This window comes from Monomorium pharaonis, chromosome 2, assembly GCF_013373865.1.
Source record: "Monomorium pharaonis isolate MP-MQ-018 chromosome 2, ASM1337386v2, whole genome shotgun sequence".
NCBI lineage: Eukaryota > Metazoa > Arthropoda > Insecta > Hymenoptera > Formicidae > Monomorium > Monomorium pharaonis.
This window is the reverse complement of record NC_050468.1, coordinates 18503461-18524826: the sequence shown is the minus strand read 5'-3', so window position 1 is coordinate 18524826 and position 21366 is coordinate 18503461. Positions and strand designations below refer to the sequence as shown.

Below are 21366 nucleotides of genomic sequence, written 5' to 3'. Positions count from 1 at the left end.
TGGAGATTTTATTCATATATATAAGTACAACATAACATTTTACATAGTTCCTTTTTATATAATTTCGGAAATTATTAATCAAAATTATACTAATTGTTGATGTATTCTTGATAAAATTACAAAACAATAAATAAACAAAAATAGAATATAAAGAACACTAATGCCAATAATTACACACAGTTTCTTTTCAGTTTTTAAGAATAGAATGTATTTTAAAATTCGTTATTGTACATTACATATATTTATAAAACAAATCTATTATCTAAAAAACACAAAATTAATTACTAAAATATACTAATTATTTCATTCTTCTTTGTTTTATTAAATGATTTTTAAGAGCTATTTGTTTCTCTCTAAAAGATCGTTTTACCTTTGCTTTTAATTTTTGTTTTAACATTGAGAAAGCTTTTCCTTTTCTCTTTTCACGATTTGTTGTGCTGCATAATGGATTTTGTCGCCGATCCTTAAAACCAAATTTGTCTCGTTCTTCTTGCCCTTTCTGTAAATTTAATGATGCTATTATCTGAGCAATATCTAAGCTAATTTATTCTAGACATTTTATTAAATTAAAATATAATAATTAGCAAAACTATATCGATATAAATAAATGAAAAAGAACCTTATTTAATCTGAGCTAAATCTTAATGTTTAATATTTCTATGTAAATTGATATCTTTATATTAAAATATAGTAGTTTATGTACCTTCACAGATTTTTGTCGGGCAGCCTTATCATGCTTGCGTTTCTTGAATATATTTTCTATATCACTCAGTTTTACTAATTCTTCATTTTTATCTGTCTCGATTTTTTCACGTGGCCTCTTAACACCGCGCTTAACGTATGTAACATCTTGCTTTGCTAATGCAACATCAATTTTTCTGAAATCTTTGTCCGTGAGTAATCTTTCGATGGATATCACAGATGCTTTTGTTTTCCTTTCAGCTGTTAATTCTTCGTCCCTCTCCAACTTATGTTTTGCTTTTTTCTCTAATTTTTGCGCCTTCTTTAATTGCTTTGTCAAAGCGTTTTTCTTTCGCAAAACTTTATCTGTTTTTTGTTCTCCACTTTTGTTATTCACTTTACAAGTGTTTTGTGCATTACTATTTTCGCTACATGATAACGTTAAAATCTCATGATCCTCATTTTCTCTACTGAAAGATTTCATTACTTCATCTAACTCAGCTGTGGACTCGTTTTCACTGATTTCTTCTTCCTCATTGGTGTCACTTACGTCCACCCATTCATCATCATCCTATTTTAATATAAATTTTTATATAATTTTTATAAAAAATAAATAATATTAAATGATTGGATTAAATAAAATTGAATGTTTTCACTTACTTCTTCCTCGCTATCACTAGTTTCTTCAGCATTCTCTTCAGCAGGTTGATCATATAAAACTTCTGCCCCTGGTACAAACTCACTTGCTTGAATTTCACCATATTTGGAAGGCTTTATCATAATATTAGCTTCAGTAGGACGGCCTCTGTCTTTTTTTCGCAATAAGTCAGGCATTATACGTCTGAACGTTCCAATTAAAGAATGTGCTGCCATCATAACGGAACGTTCCTTATACTGCTTGTATCGCGTTAAATCCTCAAGCAGATCCTCATTCATGGCTAATGGACATCGTGCACATATTTCACGCACGGTATTTAAACTAGAAACATTATAAATGTATATTACAAATAAAAAGCAATACAAAAGAGAGGGGGGAGAGGGAGAAGGGGGGAGGGGAGGGGGAGAGAGAGAGAGAGAGAGAGAGAGAGAGAGAGAGAGAGAGAGAGAGAGAGAGAGAGAGAGAGAGAGAGAGAAACAATATGTGTATTCGCAATAAAGTAAAACAGATATTTACATACCCAATAGCCATCACATCCGCAGAATTTCTTTCCGTTACGAAATTGTTTGCCAATGTCTTCAAAACGGGTTCTAATACATCAGGTGGTACTAATTCATGCGAAGCCTGAGCTATAAATTGTAAAAGTTTGGTAACCTCTAAAAAAAACAAATATACATACATATATATGTGTAAAATATTTACATATTTATATACATTGAAATATATTCACATACACTAAAATAAGAAGTTACATACTACGTATTCTTTGCATAATTCAAAACAAAAAATAATAAAGCTTATTATTAATAGCAATTAATATCAACAATAATTGACAATACAGAATACTAAGCAGATATTGATATTTATATTTAATTAAAAATTTAAACATTTGGCAATTGTACAATATTCAAATAATAACTTAATGGCATGTTATTAATTTTACCTCGTTGATGGGGCTGAAGAAATCTTTGTATATATGGATAAAAATTTAAGAGAAATAAATTATGCAAGCCAATAAGTCTAGAGACAACATCTAGAGTCAAAAGCTTTACTTCGAATCTATCATTATTCTTTTCTATCTGCTTAAATAATCTTTCAGCAAAATCTTGAGGATCATGAATTAAATGCAATGCTGAAAAATTATATTGTGGTGCCTTAGATTTCTTCTTTTTCGCTTTCTAAAAGATATGTTAAAATTAGAGGTAAAATCATAGTTCACATTTCCCCCCCTATAAATTTCATAACATTAAACTTACTACAAACGATTGTTTAGCTTTCTTTAACTGTTTCTGTCGTTTCTTCGTTTTTTTATTTATTTTATTAGCCATCATAATTTCCTTCATACTTGGCTCATCATCTGAATCACTATTGTCACTTTCTTTTTCTTCCAGATCGGTTCCCAAAAAAAATTTCAAACTAGCAACTACTACTTTCATTATTTTTGAAAAGCAACCTGTTGCTATAACATTGACAGTCTTGACATCGTTCCAGACATTTTTATTGTACAAATCTATCATAATATCCACAGACATTTTCGCGGCTTTGGCATTCGGATTTTTCAACATAGAAAACATAAAATTTTGTAATACTGTATTAACTTTAGCATTTTTGTGCTTTGCGTTAATATTCTTGATATCTGTAACTATATGTGTTTGGAGAAACTGTCTTAAGACTTTATCCTGACATTTCAAAAGCTCAAAAAATAAACTGAGAAGTGCAGTAGGTTCTAAGAGGGATTTGTTGCGTAGCTGGATTAACGCTTTACAAAATGTCTGTAAAGAATATAAATTATAATTAATATAATTATAGTAATAACTTACTCGCAATTGTATTAAATAGCATAATTTAACTTCTATGCGTGTAACACTTACCATCCGCATTTCATTGTCTAATATGATGTTATAAGTTTGTAATATATCAACAATCTCTTGAGGATATGTTTTCAAATCATCTGGATAACAATGGGCTACCTGTAATAATATGCAAAGAGCTAGACAAACATATTTAATACAAGTATTTTATTCAGTGATTTTTTAAAGTATAAAAATAGTTATACAGTTAATACTGCTAGTTAATACTAATTATTAATTGTATAATACTGTGTATTATGTACACTACTTATACATTTATGTACACAATCGATAACTATACATATTTAATTTTAATAGAAATATTTAAATACATTAATATTACATTTTTTAAATATTTCGTTTAAATATTAATATTGTAAAATAGGAAATGTTTAAATGAATACACAAAAAGGTGCTTACAAAACTTTTAATAAAAAAACAAATTATATCAATTACACACAAAATTGTGTTTCATATTCTAAACTTATTTCATATCTGATATATAAATTATTATATTAACTCTAGAGTGCTTGTAAAGAAATTTTCACTCAAGTTTAATTCAAGTTACAGTTTCTGTTATTAAAATTTTGATAGCTTAATAACATTTAATCAAATATTTTTGTTTACATTACATAATGTTAGTTCAATTATTCTAATATCTTCCAATTTATAAAATAAAAAAGAGTATTTAAAAAATTCTAAATGTTGTGGATGAGTTTTCAGTCAGAGTAATGTTAATATAAGAAAAACATAAGTAGCACTCTAAGACTAATACATAAAAATGCCAAATATTATTTTAACATAAATATATATAAGTTTTTTTCTATTATTATAATTAAAAAGTCTTCATACAAAGAATTATGTAAAGTTACTAGGAGACACACGCAAGAAACTATAACTAAAAATGAACATAATGAATTGTGCATATATGAAGTATATTCAATACGTATTCACACTCAAGTAATTTTTTATATCAAAGCCAATTGTCTTAGCTACAACGACAATAAAATCGTGACTTGCGCAGCACTTGAATTTTGTTTCGTCCAACTGTATGACATTATCTCCGACGATAGATAGTAGACCGAGCTGGCACATGGTGGATATTTGCGCAAGTAAATTAGCATTGATGTCTACTTTTTCATCGAGAATAGCGCAGAAGATCGCGAGCATCCTTGAGATAGTAAAAACTCGAGACTTCTTTTGAGCGTTTTCTCCCGTTTTCTTCGTCGACCGTACCTTTTTTCGTCTCTTACTACTCTGCTTCATAAAAATATGCTTGTCATACTTAGCAGGATTATACGAAGCTAGATAAGCTGCGATCAGCATGTACTTCGCGTAAAACGGCAGTTCAAAACTCAAAGCTAGCTTCGTCGTCGACTCGATTTCCCGAGACATTTGATGATCGGGTTGCAAAAAATCGCCTGTTGAAACTCTAAGATAAATGATTTCTAAATTAGATCTCAAAGTAGCAGATATGTTTCGCCATAACGCGACAACGTTATCTAGTTCAATTTGTTTACTTTCTATGGGTTCGATATATTTAACAAAATTTATTTTAGCCATGTGCCGAAGTTCGTTTAGGTCCCTACAAAATCGGAAAAATACAGAGAGAAAGAGATTCAAATAATTTTTATAAAAATCTATGTTGTAATCCACTGGCTTATTTAATAGTAGCAGTTGGGCTAATTCATCCTTCGTGTACTGCGGAAAATAAATCTTTATAGGTCTCAATGCGCCTATCTTAGTGTTAAATTTATCCCACGCAATTTCACTTATCAAAATCGTACATATATTAATGTCAGACAATTCTCTGAGTCTTAAAATTGCGGGCAAAAAGGTGGCATCAAAGTGTCTTATCTTATGACATTTATCAAATACTAACACGATTGGACGTTTATCATTATAAAAAATCTTCCTAAGTGTAAGTATAAAATCCATCATATTGTCGCAGCTGTGCTTCAATTGCGTATCGTCACTCAATTCCTTTGTAGATGTGACTAAATCATCCAGAATATAATTATATATGTGTTTACTACCTAAATGTTCTATACAATTAACGTAGCTAACATTATACTTTAAATAATCGAGCAAGCTCTGTATAATTAATGACTTTCCAGTAGCCATATGTCCATACACAAATATGCTCTCTGGCATCGGTTCATCCTCTATGCCAATCAAAGAATATAGCTGTACTATAATTTTCTCGCGGCATATAATGTTATGCTTTTTCTTTATCTTTTTTAAATACTTTTCCATGATTACGTCTTAAAATTATTCAAGAGAAAAGAACTAAGAATACAATTGATGTTTAGTTTCTATCGCTTATATAGTGTTACACTTATCAAAAAAAAGAGAGGAAGGTAGACAATAGCTCTGACAAGTTATTAGCGCTCTTGCAATAGACTTCTAATGATGCTTAAATTAATGAAAATCGCAAGCACGTATATTTTTATTCTTGTTATAATTTAAGCATGTATTTATGTGCTAACCTGAGCCAAGAAGGTTACCAGTTCATCAAGACTTTTGTTAAATTGTGTAGGCTCCAAACGAAAAACTTCTAAAGTAGACTTGTAATGCCAGTGTTGCTGAAGAAACTGCGAACAAACATATTGCTTTTGAAATAACCATATGGTTTTCTTTCTTTTTAATACGCAAGCATATAAGAATATACAGAGTACAAAATATACAGAGATGTTTTATAAATTGTATCAGTATAATAAACAACAAACTAAAATTTAGAAACGTTACTTTATAAAAATAGCATATTACTGTTATCATTACATAGACAGTAATAATTGTTACAAATACAACATTTACAAATACAACATTTACAAATACAAAAAAAAGAATAAAATATAAACCAAAAATAAAAATGACATTAGTATAGGAATATCAAATCATAATCAACAGATCTCAAATTCATCCCTCATTCCTAGATGAGTTTTGATTTTATAAGAGATCCATAAGAGAAAGTTAAAATAAAAGATTATCGCTGTATTCCATTTGGCGCTCATAGCATTGCGAGTGTCATTTCATCCTTGTTGTTCATCATGATTAAACAAGGACAAATGATGCTTACAAGCGCTATAGGCACCAAAGATGCCTTAGGCACCAAAATGCAGCTTATACAAAACAAATGATAACTTAGAAAAGTTTATATTTTATTTACATTTACATAAAACAAAGATATAGAAAAATAAAAAAACAAAAAAAATATATAAAAAATAAAACAAAGATATTACAAAACTTACCTCTTCCTTGTAAGATTCTGGATCACGTTTGATAAGATTCTGTAGTTGTGGAAGATTACTTGGTAACTGATTGTTATGTCTTACCATTGTTTAAGCCTATATGAATAAATAACTGACATTATTGTAACAAAAAATAGAATTTAGTGGGAAGACAAACATTTTAAAACATTATACGTTTTATTACAGAAATACAAGCGATGTTTTCATACTTACGTTCTCCGCCGGCTTCGAAACCAATTAAATCTTATAAGACGTTTTTGAGTTAACGATGCAATTTTATCCCATACTCCTTCGTGCATCAAATGTCAAATCGCAACTTTTTAGATCTTAATAATTTCGATAATCGTTCAATTTGCCGATCTCAATTCCAATATGAGTAAAAGTATGCTCATTCGATGTTTTGCACACAAACAAAGGAATGCAGGAGAGAAAAGTATTGCTCTTTGTGTTCCGCGAAACAAGAATATAATAATTGCCACAATTTCTTTTATACGAAATATTGTAACTTTAAATACATCCGTTCATTCATATACCACGTGCAAATAAAGGATTAATAGGTTAGATTGAATGTTTTGATCTGTTCTTTCTAGCTGCACTGTTGCACTGGTGCAATAAGTTAGAATGAGAAAAAATATACTTGTCTTATTTTAACTTATTGTACCAGTACAACAGTGCAGCTAGAAAGAACAGACCATTTGATTTGACTGCGTTCAGAAAACTCAACGGTTGAGTGAGCGCTCGCTGTTATTGGTATATTTTTATGTTACTTGTCTACAATAAAGATTTAAGCTTTAAGCCGTAAGAAATTAACCAATCACAATCGAGGATTCTTATAAAAATCTACTGTGACTGGCCAGTTTCTTACGGCTTAAAACTTAAATCCTTTATTGTAGACTAGGGGCTCGATTCTTGAATTCATTCGCCGCAAGAGAAACGTATTCGCAAATTCTGTTCTTGCAGAAAAGTTGGAACCTTATTGGCTATCGTATGACCTTTAACCAATAAACTTGCACTTTTCTGTTGGAGTGGGTATTTGCGCATACGTTTCTCTTGCGAATAAATTTAAGAATTGAGCCCTAGGGGTCTGTTCGCGTCACATGCTCCGACATGCTCCTATTCACCCCAACGCACTCCAATACGTTGATTCCGATGACGCCAACCTATTAGAATGCGTTGGAGTGAGTAGGATCATGTCGGGGCATGGCGACGCGAACAAACCATAGGGCTTATAAAGGGGCTTATATATATCCTTAAACTTGCTAGGGGAATGGAACGAATCGTTGACGCGCAGTGTACATATATATATTTATAATTTGTACATACATACGTTAGAGATACTATAACAGAGATTCGCCAATGTGCCGTCTTGGGGTAAAACCGGATATCGGATATGACGTTTTCGATGGCGGTTTACTCTGTTTTCTTTTGACAGGTGACAGGTGACAGGTTAGATCGGCTAGGCTTTCTCTGTCAGTTATATCTATCTTTCTCTCTCATACTTCCGGTTATACCCCAAGCGACGGGAGCCAATCAGAAATCGTTAACGCATTGGCGAATCTCTGTTATAGTATCTCTAATGCCCAGTCTACAATGAGTCGTTGGTCGTTGGTCGTAAGAAATTTAACCAATTATGTTCGGTTATTCTTCTCTAAGATCAACTGTGATTGGTTAAATTTCTTACGACCAACGACCAACGACTCATTGTAGACTGGGCATAACATACGTTATATATGTTTACTTACAGGTTTTCTGGCCTGTGTGAACAGTGTGAATAGAGCCACGCAGTCTTCCACAGTCTTCAACGTGTCATTAGAGTTAGAATTTTTTTGCTGAGAGTGTGTTTCAGATATATGTAAAGGCTCGATTCGTCGGAAACATGCCGAGTATAGAATTTGAGCAACGAAGCAGCGGGTGCGACAGCATTGCGACGTCTGAGACACCAATGTTTTCAGATTTCGAATTTTTAGGTTAAGTATTATTATGCATATTTTTAGGTTAAATACTTTATTAAATAATTAAATTCTCATGTATTTAAAATATATGTAAAACTTTTATATAATATTATTTAACTCAATATTTGCATAGATAAGAGTGTTATTTTTTTTGCTATCCTCGTTCATTATGAACTATTAACATAGTGTTACAAGGAATAAAATAAAATAGAAGAGAATATTTGATCTTGCATTGTTATGCATTTAAACAAAATTATCCAATAATTGAATATTTATTTCACAGAAGAAAGTAGCCAATTTATTTCTGATGACCTTTTCCAATCATGGAGTTCTGAATTAGGAATACCCATAGTGCCAGAAGAAAATACAATCTTGGATTATAATAAAACGACGAATGAAGGGATGAAAAATATGTTTGACTTATGGGCCCCATTTAAAGAAATTAATTTTTACTGTGCACAAGATAACACTGGTATGTAAAACTAAAAAAAATATTTTTCAGAAATAATATTTTTTATTGTACTTGAAATTCTTTTAGGAGTAGAAAAAATGGATGAGATAACAAATGAAATTAAATATGAACCTGAAAGCCCGACTGCACAATTTCCATTATCACCTAGTAGCCTTAATCATTCAGAATCTAATGATTCAGATAGGCAAATAAGATGTTACATACCAGAAGTGGCAAACTGCATGATGCAAGATATAAAAACAGAAGTATTTTTTATGGCATTTCTAGTCTCAAAGATGTGAAAGATGTATATTACTAATTTTTTTTTTCAGTTTACTGTAGAGACATTGCCAATTTCTTCTCAACAATGCATATCTCCATCATCGCAATCACTTCAGTCATCCATAAATGCATCAAGTGCAATGCAACAAGTTACATTCATACATGATAATAAGAAAGATTTAAATCCAACAAAATATATCACAAAATCAGCAGGAACTGATTCTACAAAGTACACTCCCATCCAGCCCATAAATATTGCACAAAATATAAAATATGGTAAAAATATTACTTTTATGTGTGTGTGTGTGTGTGTGTGTGTGTAAAATGACCCTTTAATAACATGTTATTAACCAAAAATGTTTATTTTGAAAATTACTAAATTTCAGTACATAATTTGTTACTAAACATTAGAACTATTAAAAGAAATTAATGTTCTTTATATCTCAAATATAATTTTTGTTTATTGCACAATTTTGGATAATTAATCTCAAAATCATCAATGTGAAGTTTGCAATATTCTGAAAATATTTTATATTGTTTTTAATAAATGTAAAACAAACAAGAATCATCGTTTATATGTGTACGTGTATATGTACAGTTTTGGCTAAAATATTAGACATTTATATTTTTTCATCTGGAATTCTTTTATCTATATTGTTTTTGGTTACTGGTATTAAACTTAAGTTAAAAAAGTTCTTAAAACAAAAGATAATTTACACTTTATTTACTGTTCAAATTTTCTTAAATTAATAATATATAATTAGTTAAGAGATATTTATATTAAAAAAAATTTTTTTTAAGATATAACTGTTTCCTAATATTTTTAACCAAAGCTGTATGCATTTATATGTGTATAATGCATATAGAGGTAAAATTCATATTTAAAATCTACAGGCAAACCTCCAAATACTATCTTTGTTCATGATACCACACAGAATGCAAATTCACAGCATGTATTGTATCCCTCGAAACGTCAGGTATTACCAACAAATAAACAACAAAAATTATTAAATATTAAATCAATTAATAAAAAAATGGAAACCACGGTCCAATTACCACAAAATGTAAAAATAATCAACACTATAGCAAACATTTGTCCATCAAATACTACAAAGTCGATAGATGCTTGTACTATTTTAAATGATGGCTCTGTTATGAAATGTAACAACGTTGTTGTTGCAAATAAAACTATGAGTTGTACACCATTTCAAGTAGTGCAGAATAAAATAAACTCCAATTCATTAATTGTACAGAATGAAGCAATTGGCCTCATGAATTGGCCAAAAAACAATCAGGAATTAAAGGCATTAAAAAGACAACAAAGAATGATAAAAAATAGAGAATCTGCTTGTCTTTCGCGAAAGAAGAAAAAAGAATATGTGTCTTCTTTGGAGAAACAAGTATCTGAGTTGAAGGAAGAGAATAGACAATTAAAATCGGTAAATGGTTTATGCTTTATGTGTAGATATTTTTACAAAGGTCCAATGGAAATTATAAATTATTTTTAAATTTTTTTTTTTTTTTTTTTTTTTTTTTTTAGGAAAATACCGTCTTAAAACAGAGGCTATCAGAAATAGAAAACAATATCACAGATAATACAGATAATAAAAAATATAAAAGTTTAAGTAAACCTTTGAAAAAGAAAGTGAAAAGAACTGCTTCGATTATCCTTTGTGGTATAATTTTCATGATATCTTTCAACATTGATGGTTTTAGGTAAGTGCAATATTACAATATTTGGTGTTATGCATTAAGTTGTATGATCTTTGGAAGAAATAAATATTTCTATATCAGGAATTTAATTAATTTTAACAATATCTTTATATAAAAATTTGAGATAATATCTCTATTATTTTTTATGACATGTACCAGAATATAAGAACTATTTTAAAGATACATTTCATAATAATGTTCGTAAAAAATTTTTTTATTTGAAATTTTCTCAAAGATTAACAAATATGTCAAGATTTCTGGAAAAGTAGACTATTGGGTTCTATATTTAAATTTATTCTAAAGTCGTTTTACAGACATTTTTTCATTAAACTAATCTTTTAATTGGCTTTATAGAATCGCAAAACTCTTTTACAGAATTAAAGTACGCGTCAAAATAAGGGTATATGGTCGATTTAATATCAAAAACGAAAAAAATCATTTTTAGTACACAGAGCTGTCACTTGACAATATTTGTTTAGTGTACAAAATCTACGATATACATATATGTACAAAATAAAACCATATTCCTCTAGGGATAACATATACGAACAATATCGTGCAATTCAAACTAAGATTAAAAGTCTAGAAAAAAAGATTAGTCTCATGAACTTTTTATAACTGCAAATTCAGATATAGAAAAAGCAGTCTCTTTTGTTTATTCTCGATATAAAATTCTAGTTCATATGATGATCATATTAATACGTATACTTTAATTCTGGAAAAAGATTTCCGAATCTGTAAAAGAAATACATACGAAATCTTGTTAATGGTATGCACAAATGACTCTACATTATCGACCCCGATCAAGTTTTGACGGGCACTTTAATTAGGATTCCCTCAATATAAATTGTTTTTTCATATAATGCATAAAAATTAAGTGTTTTTTTACTTTTATTTAAGGGGGACGCTTTCACAAAATGTACATTCACAAAATTTTAAAACTGAATCTAACAGTTTATCAGTGCCTGTGGCAGAGGATAAACATAACAGAAGATTGTTCTGGACGGTAGATGAAAATGATAATATGGAAGATCGAATTGAAGAAAGTTTTAATAAAAGTGTACCTGTACATCAACCAATATGTCCAATGTATATTAATCAGAGCGAGTCGATACGTTTAGATAATGAGTTGAGACGTTGGATTGTTGGTGAATCTGACCAAAACAATCAAACTGCTCTAAGGAAAACGAAATTACAAACAAATTCATTAAATGTATCATTGTCGAGACTACCATTGCAGGAAAAGACAAGAAGAAAATTATATTTATCACGAGATAGAAAAGTAAAAACTATGCACAGAATGATCGACATTCCTGCCGTTGATCAACATTCAGATAATAATGCACTTGAAATCTTTTCTCCGATATTGAGTGAACATGCTTCTTTATTTGAAGCTTTAGGGAGAAAAGACGACACATTTTACGTTGTCTGGTTTAGTGGCGAACATTTATTATTACCAGCTTCCCGGAAAAATAATACTGCTAGACCGAAAATGTCTTTAGTTTTACCTGCTGTATCCATAAACGGTAAATGACGTTAATCTTGTATGAACATATATATACTTACGAATAAATAATATTAATTTGCTGATGTAACAATATAATGATGTCTTCTTCTTTCAGGTACATTTTCAACGCCACCTAATCATATAACGATGATGCAAATTGATTGTGAAGTAACTAATACGCAATTGTTACATTTACAACAGTCTATTATACCTGTCCACTTGCGAAACAGTAAACCTACAAGTCAATCGAATCAATCTCATCCTGTCGAGGATATAGATGATTCATCCACAGATAATGTCACTAGAAATTACAAACCATACTTTTTGAAAGAAGCAAATCGAAAACATCGATATAAAAAACACCTTGTGCATTGATTATATAGATAAAAAAATTTTTTTGTTAAAAATCTTGAGGTTTTATGTACTGAAACTATACACATAAATATGTTCCTAGTCCTATGAAAAATGCAAAAGATATCAACGATGCAATTAAAAAATGTTTATGTAATAATTATAAATTTATACTATATACTATAGTTACATAGTATGTATCATAATAATAATAATCTATATTGAATCATATCTATATCTTCATTATTAATTTTTAAAATTATTCTTTTCTTTTATTATTTTTGAAAGCAGCATCACAAAATATTGATATAAATTATATATATATATGTGTTGTGTTTTTATTACACATAATTAATTTTTAGATTTGATATTTGTAAATAACATATGACTATGAAAATTTTAATATCTACATAATCCCTTACTTCTACATTATTTCAAATTTATAATTTCTATTTCAATTTTTTTTTATCTGTAATACAATATTTTATATATTTACATTAGAATAGCAGTAAAATTTTTAAAAATGCACAAATCTTACAAGAAAAGTTCGTAATTTGTGATTGGTAAATCACAGATATAATAATATATAATTTCTATCTTAATGCAATATTCGTATGTTAGAAAAAAAATCAATTATTAGCTTTTCAATAAGTAATTTTAATAAAAACAATTTTGTTTACATATCATTTTAGTTTATTTTAAGAGACATTGTTTTTTTTTTTTTTTTTTTTAAGATTAATTATATAATATTTATAAGAAAATAGAATTAATTTTTTTATAATTTTCGATATAATATTAAGCAATTATGACCTTTGTTATCAAATTATAAATTTCAAACTTTGGTTCTTTTTTTCAACATATGTATTATATATATTATTTACCTAATGTTATAAAATTTTTTGTGTAAAAATTTATAAAAATGATGTAAAAAATAAAAAAATTATATAAGATCATATAAAAAATAAATCCATTTTAAACTATTTCAAGGTTTATTTTAATCTGCTTTCGTACAAGTAGTGCTATTTAAATATAGTAAATTTTCTCTGCTTTAAGTTTAATTATTAAAATCCACATCTTCTATATTAAATACTGATCATAGCAAATAATAGCAAATTAATATCATACACTTAGCTAGCATAAAAAGATGGTTTTATTCAAGATTTTATTAATTTTTTTTTATATTTGTTATAAAATTATTTATAAAATACATTTAATACATTAAATATACTTTGAATAAGAAGCAATGTTATTATAAAAATCAATTTAACTTTATTTATATATAATTTTGAAATAAGAGTTATATGTCTGCTCAATGGTTTGCCTTCTGAGAGATAATCGATTAAAAATCTTGTATGTTCTGAATAGATTTGAATCCAAGTCTTTGGCGCAAACAGAAGACATGTAACTCTTACAAATCACAATCACCACAAATGTAATAATAAAAATATTATTATATGTGTGCTTTTTTCATACATAAGTAATTTAATTCAGTTATACATATAAAACAAACGTGCAGTTTATATTTATGCACAAATAATGTGCTTAAATCACTTCAAATCTGGAGTAGAATTTCCGAGATAACATCGTAAATCTGTTATGGTTGATTGGATTATTTTGGCTTTAATAAACATTTTACCTAACCGCTGATGAGCAATATAACGATGACAGCCACCAAAAGAGTAATAATAGTCACCACCTAAACATAATTAATAATTTTAATCGGTTCTCCTATATTTCACAATAGTCAAATTTCATTTGCTTAAAAACCTTGAAATTAGCACAATAATAAGAAAAATTATTACGAGTTTAATAAGAATTAAGATAAGTACTTTTTGCACAGCTACTCTACAAACAACTTTACCTTCAATTCCTTTTATCCACAAAATGTCGATGGGTGGTACCGTGTGCTCAGTCTCGACATTTTTCAACGCACTCATTAAACTCTGAACCTTTTCCTCATTCACCACGGGAGGGAAAGGTCTGATAATCACATTCATTGGAACGTCGTGCACCTCTGCGCGAGGATTCGAATGAATCGAGCTAGCTATTTGACATGCGCTCCTACGTATCATTTTACTTAACGTTTGATGATCTCACGATAATATTGTATGCATCGATAATACGTGCAAATGAATAGTAATAGACGAATAACTTTGCTATTGCATCAGAAACTGAGGATGTGTTATATAATCATACAGGTTGTAAAGATAAGTTGACTTTCATCAATGTGCTGGTAGGAAAACAGGCAAAAAAATTATAAATTAATATTGTACACCGATAACCGCCGAGTACCTTATCGCATTTCCCTCGGTTCATACTCACATACTCTCACATAAGCATCATGCGCGCGCGCACACATACGTAACATACACGCGCACGCACAACGTATTTAGCAAGTGAAAAAAATTTAAGAAGTGATTTTAGATAAAACAAGACAAAAATTAACAATATACAAAATTTTTCTGAATATTTAAACATTTATAATAAACGAATTCTTAATCGCAATTTTGTTAGTCTTTATTTTTATCTCATTATAAAATCATTTCTTAAATTTTCTTTCGCCTAGGTGTCAAACATCTTGTGTATATTGCTTTAAAAAACTTATTGAAGAAATTTCAATCGCACATGAACTGATAAATATTATGTACATACGTTGCACTACTGATTTTTCAAAACGGTTATAATTTTAATGTTTTCAGATTAGGATATTATATAATAAGATTATGCGATTAATTATGATTTTTTTTACTTTCTTTTATTATTTACATATAAATGTTTTCATAAAATAGAGAGAAAATGTTAATTGCGCAATTATTTTTACTAGATTGTAATTAATCAATTGTACTTTATTTTGCATAATCCTATCAAAGCACTTAAATAACTTTAATAATAAGAGATCTTAAAAATTGTGAATGTACAACATTGACATAAATATGAATTGTAAAGACATTACATAATATCACATCATTACATCTATGTATAAAATTTATTTTAAAATTATATTTATTATAATTACATATATTTTAAGAAAACTAATGTGTCTTCATATGTGCTTGGTTATTCATTGTCACATGCTGAAGATGCAAAAAATCTTATACAAGCTGCATATTTTTGAATAATGCAGTATATATCAGAATTTATACTTTTCTAATAACATCCCCTGCTATTGTACAAAATTCCCAACAACAGAATTCCACTTTACTCAATCAATCAGTATAAATAATTATACATTTCTTGGTACTATATCATTATAGTAATAGTAACTAATAGCATAGCGTATCAATACAAAGCTAAACATATATAAACCAAAATCATTAAGGATTACAGTGAATAACGTGTATGTTACTTTGAATATATGAATTAATCTGGGTTTGACATTGCACAATATCAATGCGGCAATTAATAAAGTGCCATCTCGTGCTTCGTATAATGTTGTACAGCTATATAAACGTCCTACCATCAATAATAAATAAGGTATAATAACTGTCTGTAAGTATTAACAATGTTATTAATAAGTATTATAAGTTATCAATCGTGGATGAATCTCAATGAAATATAAGATTAAAATATATGTACCTGCCCAAATAACTTATCCAGGTTCAGTACTAATAAAATATTGACAATCCCAGCTAGGAAGACAAAATTGATACGATTGAGTAATAATGTATGTAACATAGATTTTGACTTGGATGGTTGCTCAGATGTGAATGTATCATTATCGCTTGTATCATTATCATTCAAAAAGCTTTCATGTTCATCATCGAATTTTGTATTTTCATGTGTAATATTGTAATCTTGCAATTTCGTGTTGTTAGCGATGTTGCATATACCATTTCTGACATCCTCTTGAAAATTCCATTCTTTAGGATTGTCACTTTTCACTTGTGAATCTATATTACCTAAAAAATATATTGTTAAATTACATCTGTCTGATTATAAGCCAAATATCTATGTATATATATAAATATATGTATATTCAATTGGAAAGGTAATAAAAAAAGAATACTAATAAAATTAAATTTTGCTCATACAAATATTTGAACAAAGCATAAGAATAAAATATACAAAAAAGATTATCTTACATTATGTTGCTCTAAAAAAGATTAATGTTTAATCAATGATGCATAATCAATGGAGAGCTAAAGACAAAACCAAGGAATAAGAAAAAGAAAGAAGAGTAAGCAAGCAAAAAGGAAAATAAATAAAATGTCAAAGGATTTTACGTAAGAATTAGTAAGCAATGAAAATAGTAATAAATACAAAAAGATAAGCGAGAATAAGAATGGATATTTAAAAAATGACATGCGTTTAGATTTTAGATGGTCGTAAGTTGTTATAAGAGATGAATGGGATGCTTATAGAGTCAAGATAAAATTGTAAACCAAGTCCCTTTTTGATATACAGAGTGAAGTAAATATTTCAGATTTTTCGTAAAACTAAGTATGAATTTACTTTCATTGCGCCTCGCATTAATTAAATCTAACTTTAAACACGTTTCTGCTTATATTTATTGGTTATATTTACCACTAATTTCATCCGGATTATCTCTTCCTGTAATTCTGCGTAGACGACTTTCTGAGTTTTCTAATATTCGTCGTCTTCTCGCTTCTCTTCTGGCATTGATTTCAGCCATCGTCGTATTTAACAATTGAATTGAATATTCGGCAACTAATACGCGAGCCCTTTTACAACATATACGTCCAACGCACAACTAAACTTATTAAATTACGCGTCAAACATCTTAAATATAACAAACGTCAAATGAGATGAACTTGTGATCGTTAATAATTAGCATTAAAAAATATGCTGTTATTGTTTCTTTTTTTTTCTTAATGGTGCATTCTGTCAGTACCAGATATTTGTAAGATTGAAAAATGATTAGAGGTTAGGCTAAATAAACTGTTCACCTTATTAACTTATCAAACAGCATTTCTATTTGCACAATTTGTAAACAAGAATTCTTATGATCAAAATTTCATCAATTTTATAAGTGTGGATTTTGGAAACTTCGAATTAAAATTGTGTTTTAAGACTCGTAAGTCTAATTCAAGAAATTCAGATATGTTGCACTTGCATAGCAATTCTTTATAAAATATGTAATTAATATATGATCTAGCGCACATTTATCTTTATTTAATTGACGTTCATTAACTAAAAGCTAGATAACAGATATTAGAGCAATGGATTGAATTTAAATTGTTTTAATTGACGATTAACTTATCGAATAACACTTGCATTGTTACTTTAAAATAAGTAATAATTAATGGCCAATTTAATACTGCTCAGTATTACATTTCTATAAAGATTTTGTTTATCAAATGTGATAAATACATATGTACAAAAAAACTAAAAATTACAAAAACAAGAAATTAAATATATGAAGAATACTTTAGTTCATAAAAAAAAGAATTGATCTCAAATTTTTGCTTATGAAAAGTAAGAATCATCAACCATAGTTCATGGTTAATATCGTCTACATGTAATGTAGATATATCACACATAAATGCACAATCCTGATACGTATATGTAACAGATGTATAGATATGCATAGATATCATAATTTTTCGATTTTTTATTTTGTATTATTTGAAAATAAATATTTTAAGGAAGAAATAAGTTTACTCACTTCCAACAAATCAAAATTAGGTTGAATCGTAATGTGAATTGATGGATAAGGATGATAATGATGAAATTGAAAAATATATGTTTAAAATATGTATAAAAAGTATGTATACTAGTTTTTAATCATTTGAATTGCAAACATATGAATTATTTGCAAATCAAAAGTATATAAAATAAGTATTACAAAATCATATCCGCGCGCACATGAAGAAGAAATAGTAAGATGAAAAATAATTCATATTATTTAGAGATAAATTTCACAATCGTTAATGATATAAATATAATGAACATATTTATATAAACATATTTTATAGATTTGTATAAAATGTTGAGATAGTATAAACCATGCATCTGCTGCTGACCTCATCATAATAGTCACTGCACATGTGGGTTAGTATAATTTCTATAAAAAAGAAGAGGAAAAATAAGATGTTAGTATGTGTATGTAATTTTTCAAAAATGAATTGAAGTACTGATATTTTAGATATTGATTTTTATATGTTATATGCAAATATGTGCAACTTTTATATATATTATGTGCAAATAAGGCTGTTTTAATTAATTAACACAATAATCGAGGAGTATTTTACACAGAAAGGACGGTAATATAAATTTATTATAGAAATAAAATATATCATATTATTAAACATTACAAAGTGCATAATGTATAAAAATAAAGTACAAGTTACCCAATGGGTTTTATTATACAAAAACGGTACTTATTTATACATAAGATTTAAAATGCAAAATATTGATATTAGAATACCAGCTGTGCCAATAAGTACGTATTCTCTTACCGTCTTCCAGTTTTTACTAATCTCTTTTAGGACTGTCAAAATTCTTTCCCATGTAGAGACAAAATACATGCGTATCTTTGTATGCAAATTTGTATCATAAAGTTGTACAACTGATTTTTTAACATTGTTTATCGATGTATCCATTGCTGTATTCTTTGGATATTTCACCATGGTTTGTAAAGCATGTTTATCATTGTAAAGTACCAAGTTCTCTGCAGATCCATGCCATTGATCTAAACCAAATGTAAATATTTTATAATTCTACAAACTATAAATATATAATCTTTTCAAGTTAATACAATCTTATATTACCAGTGTTAGTATCAGGATCTTTTCTAAATGTACACTGTGTAGTATCAGTGCCCCAACCTATTTTAATATTTTCTTTGTTTTTTAATCTAACATTAGAAAAATTTGCAGCAATGGATTCAGCGATGGGCATACTACATTGGTTGGGGCACTCTGAATCCTATTTTTCGTGCTTATGAGTCTTGATTTTACGTTTAAGAAGAAATTCTATTAAATCATAATGACCTGCATTAGTCATATCTTTCTTCCATTTTTCTATTTCGATCTTATATTTTCCTAATAAATCTTTTGCTTCTTCATTATATTCACTTTTGGCTTCTGTCGTCATACTTTTCCATTCTTTAGTTGCATTATTTAACCAATCCTAGAAATATGAAGAAAGAAACTACAATAGTTCAAAGAAAAACTCAAAAGTCAAAAATATCTTATTAGATGCATACTTTATATATACGTATAAAAATGTACGAAAGTAGAATGTATCCAAACTTTATATTAAGACACAGTTAAGAGATTATATAATTAACTTACTTTCTGTAATTCTTGTGGCTTTTTGGTAACCCTTTTATTTTGAAGGAATAACATAAATCCAGATAATGGTCGCTTTGGCATTCCATGTTCTACAAGTATCTGTTGCAAAAAATTCATCGTTTACATATTTTTTGTATGTATGTGTATATAAATAATAAAAATCTTAAATATATACTTGTTTAAGTTCTGTCTTTTTTGGATTACGTCCTTTTATCACTGATTCTTGTAATCTTTGTATCTTTTGGTTAGGAGTTAAAGAACTCTCATAGTCCTTTAACTTCTGCTTATATACAGACGTTTGTTCATCATATTGCTTTTGCAAATTCTGCTTTATAGTTGAGTCAACTTGTGTCCACTTTTCTGATGCCTTCTTTAGAAGTTCTCTTTGATTGAAATTAGGATATTCTGCTTGCAACTTGTTCTTCATAGAGACATAATATTGCAAAAATATATTTGGCGGTCTCTTTGGTTTTGGTGGTAAAGAATCCTTTTCTATATCATGTTTTGATTTAGGTGTAGTAAAATCTTGCACAGAAGCAAATTCCCTAAAATAAATATAAAAAAACATAAGTATCCCCATTATCATAATTTTTCAAGCTATCAAGTACTCCTTACATTCTACTTATTTATGACAATTAAAAAGATAAATAAGGTTAAAAAAATGAATATCGTTATACAAAGTTTCTTTATTTTACTTTAGTACCTATTTTTTAAATGTATATTAATTAAAATGTATTCTGGAATAATTTCAATAACTGAGGAAACAAAATCACGTGGTAATCTCTTCACATAATCACAAATCGCTGCAACAATTTCCACGTTGCCGAAAAAGTTTTCTTATTTCATGAATGACTATATTGGCCCATAATTGATGAATATTTTAAAACTATTCAATTAATTTAAATCATCAACTGTAAAAAAGACAATTTTTTTACCTGATGCAAAAGAAATTAAGCGGATTATACTGTTTCCTATTGATAGGAAACAGTAACCTACAGGTTGCCGTAATCATAATATACGATTTCAGTATTACAATCAGGGTTCAATTTAAAATAATGTCGAATGAATCTTCAACAAAATAGATTTTAATATTAATATACAGAAAGAGATAACAAATAATACAAGAACAAAGAGACCAGAAACTATCAAGGATCTGACCAGATCTGACGAGGTTAAGATATCTTCTCCTTTCTTCTTCTTCTTGAGAGACCCCTGTTGGATTTCCGACCCAACTTCTGCTTATTCGAATTGAGTTTTGGAACGCATTTAGCAAGCCGGCAAAAAAACGGTTATTATTCGCCAAGTGATTGAACACTGGATTGGTTTCTTTACTTATGGATCCAACCAATCACAACCATTCAACCTTAGGTTAATAGTATTTCTAACCTGACGTTTCATTTGTCGTGCAACAAAT

The 21366-nt window shown here is 28.5% G+C and overlaps 6 protein-coding genes across 8 annotated transcripts; 1 reads left to right on the top strand and 5 right to left on the bottom strand.

Annotated features, from left to right (window-relative positions):
- Window positions 1-120: 120 nt before the first annotated feature.
- On the bottom strand, window positions 121-7074 carry LOC105835924 (protein SDA1 homolog). Its single transcript, XM_012679587.3, has 10 exons — window positions 6654-7074; window positions 6441-6536; window positions 5679-5783; window positions 3211-3309; window positions 2596-3111; window positions 2283-2517; window positions 1860-1995; window positions 1342-1660; window positions 704-1252; window positions 121-499 (listed from the first exon to the last, which is right to left on the bottom strand). The coding sequence occupies exons 2-10, from the start codon at window positions 6525-6527 to the stop codon at window positions 299-301; spliced, it is 2247 nt and encodes a 748-aa protein (XP_012535041.1). The 5' UTR covers window positions 6528-6536; window positions 6654-7074; the 3' UTR covers window positions 121-298.
- On the bottom strand, window positions 3603-5682 carry LOC105835925 (origin recognition complex subunit 5). Its single transcript, XM_012679588.3, has one exon. It carries the CDS (start codon window positions 5443-5445, stop codon window positions 4129-4131), a length of 1317 nt encoding a protein of 438 aa, XP_012535042.1. The 5' UTR covers window positions 5446-5682; the 3' UTR covers window positions 3603-4128.
- Window positions 7075-8175: 1101 nt separating the features above from the next.
- On the top strand, window positions 8176-12927 carry LOC105835927 (cyclic AMP-dependent transcription factor ATF-6 alpha). 2 transcript variants are annotated; one of them, XM_028193114.2, is made up of 9 exons: window positions 8176-8407; window positions 8676-8864; window positions 8931-9109; window positions 9176-9401; window positions 10020-10102; window positions 10379-10564; window positions 10666-10841; window positions 11739-12364; window positions 12461-12927. In XM_028193114.2, the coding sequence occupies exons 1-9, from the start codon at window positions 8317-8319 to the stop codon at window positions 12718-12720; spliced, it is 2016 nt and encodes a 671-aa protein (XP_028048915.1). In that variant the 5' UTR covers window positions 8176-8316; the 3' UTR covers window positions 12721-12927. The 2 variants fall into 2 exon arrangements, with proteins under 2 accessions (XP_028048915.1, XP_012535043.1); XM_012679589.3 differs by having other exon boundaries at window positions 10020-10564.
- Window positions 12928-13671: 744 nt separating this feature from the next.
- On the bottom strand, window positions 13672-15441 carry LOC105835928 (sulfiredoxin-1). Its single transcript, XM_012679590.3, has 2 exons — window positions 14558-15441; window positions 13672-14392 (listed from the first exon to the last, which is right to left on the bottom strand). The coding sequence occupies exons 1-2, from the start codon at window positions 14766-14768 to the stop codon at window positions 14244-14246; spliced, it is 360 nt and encodes a 119-aa protein (XP_012535044.1). The 5' UTR covers window positions 14769-15441; the 3' UTR covers window positions 13672-14243.
- An 80-nt stretch (window positions 15442-15521) lies between these two features.
- On the bottom strand, window positions 15522-17490 carry LOC105835929. The gene is made up of 3 exons (XM_012679591.3): window positions 17221-17490; window positions 16273-16595; window positions 15522-16183 (listed from the first exon to the last, which is right to left on the bottom strand). The coding sequence occupies exons 1-3, from the start codon at window positions 17327-17329 to the stop codon at window positions 15920-15922; spliced, it is 696 nt and encodes a 231-aa protein (XP_012535045.1). The 5' UTR covers window positions 17330-17490; the 3' UTR covers window positions 15522-15919.
- A 1047-nt stretch (window positions 17491-18537) lies between these two features.
- On the bottom strand, window positions 18538-21156 carry LOC105835930 (transcription factor A, mitochondrial). Of its 2 annotated transcripts, XM_012679594.3 has the most exons (6): window positions 20888-21155; window positions 20128-20497; window positions 19953-20051; window positions 19650-19788; window positions 19116-19348; window positions 18538-18721 (listed from the first exon to the last, which is right to left on the bottom strand). In XM_012679594.3, the coding sequence occupies exons 1-6, from the start codon at window positions 20962-20964 to the stop codon at window positions 18710-18712; spliced, it is 930 nt and encodes a 309-aa protein (XP_012535048.1). In that variant the 5' UTR covers window positions 20965-21155; the 3' UTR covers window positions 18538-18709. The 2 variants fall into 2 exon arrangements, with proteins under 2 accessions (XP_012535048.1, XP_012535047.1); XM_012679593.3 differs by lacking the exon at window positions 18538-18721 and having other exon boundaries at window positions 18901-19348; window positions 20888-21156.
- Window positions 21157-21366: the final 210 nt, after the last annotated feature.